The following is a 2232-nucleotide window of genomic DNA, read 5'->3' as shown; positions in this document are numbered from 1 at the left end:
CATAATTAATGTAGATCATTGAGATCAAATCATACTTGCAAAACTAATACATCAACTATATATATGGCAAATTAATAAATGCACAAATTAAATTATTCAATCAAAACTTCCCCCCCCCCCTCCCCCAAAAAAACCATGTATATTTTTTGCATGCTTAAAACTTATATTGATAGAAGTTTAATGGATGAAAATTTCAATTTAAGCGACTGTTCACATAAATACCATCCAATGGATCGAAGCTTGCAAGAACAGAATTTAATGCTATAATAATTGACATAAAAACTTTTCATCTGTACACACAGTACTTCAACTATTACACCATCCGATCCGCCTAGCTTTCTCCAGTCTCCCTCTCCGTATATATATTATGATACTTTTCATTGGAAAATATGGACTGAATCATAGATTATAAAAAGAAAGATTGATTATAAACTTCTTGAGTGGATTAATCGATCAGCAGCCTTAGCCATGCGTCCCATCACATCAACCTGAACCCGTAGCGAAACAATATAATCTATAGTCTCTTTAATCAAAGAAATTTCATCCATGTCTTCTCCACCAGGCACGAGCCTTTTCAGCACACGGGTTCTGCTTTTCACCAGTTTCTTTGCGATTAAACTAGCTACGACACTCGGAGACACAGCTTTCTTTGCTCTAACCTCACGAGCAACACGGCTTCGTTTCAAGATTTTCTTGCTGCATCTTATCAGACCAAACGAGGCCTTGTGTGGTACGTCACGGCCTGATATTTTCTCGATTAGGGTTTTGTTAGATTCGTCCCGGGAAGCATCGGCGATCAGGGCGCGGCTCCACCGAGTAGTCGAGTTTCTTGTGGAAGCGATGGCTATGTCTGCGGATAGTTTTATGGCCTTACTTCTTTCAAAAATGGTCGTGTTCTTGTTGAAGTTGGCGTGCAGTTGGAGACCCTTTATCCAGTTCTTGAGGAATTCTTGTTTTAGTGATGAATTTTGCATTCTACGGGAGTGTTAAAGATTGTTAGAACTCGCACGATATCAAGGTTAAGAAAAATATTAAGCATATCAACGTTTACACAAAACAAAAAAAAATAGGTATTCAGTGTTATGTCGTCATCACAACTACGGGAATAGCTATGAAATATATACAATGAACATTTCAATTTTGAAATTATTTCAAAATGGAGAAACTTTTAATCAAATAACAAAATATGCACCTATCTTCTTTAGATTTTACTATCTTTATTTTTTCATAAACACACACACTTACATATATATTAAATGATTTAACAAAATTTCTACAGAATTTCCTATTAAAGTAATATATTTCACTCTTGTATATGATATTATGTCTCCCTCTCACTGAATATCATACGTCCTACCTTTCACTAATACTGATCATCTTGAAGACACGGCGGCCCGACACGCGGCGGGAGACGAGGGTGATTCCCCAGTCCATTTAGACATTTTTTTTACCTAGAATTTTTATTTTTTTTACATGTTATTGTCTAAGATATTAGATACCTAAATAAAACTGTTACTTTACCCCCCATCAGCGACTCTCTACGTCAAATGTTGCTTCCTTATAATTACTTGACAGGAGTTTATATATATATATATATATATATATATATATATATATAGCTGAATAAAAACGATGAAAAAAATACTCGCATACCTCGATTTCATGGGATTCAGTAGCAGAATCCTAATTGCAAATTCGAAGCGAAAATAGTGAAGAGAACTGTTGAGATCCAACAAAGTGTGAAGAAGCCAAGAAATCAAAGAAAAAAGAGGGCAATGAGAAGAAAGTGCAGAAAAGCCCATTTATTTAGTGAAAGAAAGGGATTGGAAGTGGGCCATTCAGAGGAAAACACAGCACATGCGGGCACATGGGAATTCCGTGGCCCGCATGTCAAAACCCTGAAAAAGAATTATCAAAACAGTTTAGGCCATCATTATGATGATGTATACATAATTAAAATATATTGTTTTTTAAAAAAATAAATTTCTCACGACGAAATATAATTTTGATCATCGCCTTTGCTTCTTTTACTAAAATATTAGAATGGGTTTTCTAGACAACAGTCATGCATATTATTTCAATTATATTTATAAGTTATAATTTCAATCAATCCCATTTCAAATCTCAAAAAATATTTTCTATTTAATCGCTTCGAATTAACGCGTCATTTCTCCATTTAATTTCGAAATCTATAAATTCCTGCACTTTATATGATTTAAAACACCCAATGCA

At 34.4% G+C, this 2232-nt stretch overlaps 1 protein-coding gene across 1 annotated transcript; it reads right to left on the bottom strand.

Moving 5' to 3' along the window:
* Positions 1–251: 251 nt before the first annotated feature.
* Positions 252–1794, bottom strand: LOC142537386 (transcription factor IBH1-like 1). The gene is made up of 2 exons (XM_075642921.1): positions 1654–1794; positions 252–975 (listed from the first exon to the last, which is right to left on the bottom strand). Exons 1-2 carry the CDS (start codon positions 1662–1664, stop codon positions 426–428), a joined length of 561 nt encoding a protein of 186 aa, XP_075499036.1. The 5' UTR covers positions 1665–1794; the 3' UTR covers positions 252–425.
* Between the last annotated feature and the right edge of the window lie 438 nt (positions 1795–2232).

Source organism: Primulina tabacum, chromosome 2 (assembly GCF_025594145.1).
Source record: "Primulina tabacum isolate GXHZ01 chromosome 2, ASM2559414v2, whole genome shotgun sequence".
Taxonomy (NCBI): Eukaryota; Viridiplantae; Streptophyta; class Magnoliopsida; order Lamiales; family Gesneriaceae; genus Primulina; species Primulina tabacum.
The sequence above is the reverse complement of the archived record's forward strand: the minus strand, read 5'-3'. Positions and strand labels throughout refer to the sequence as shown.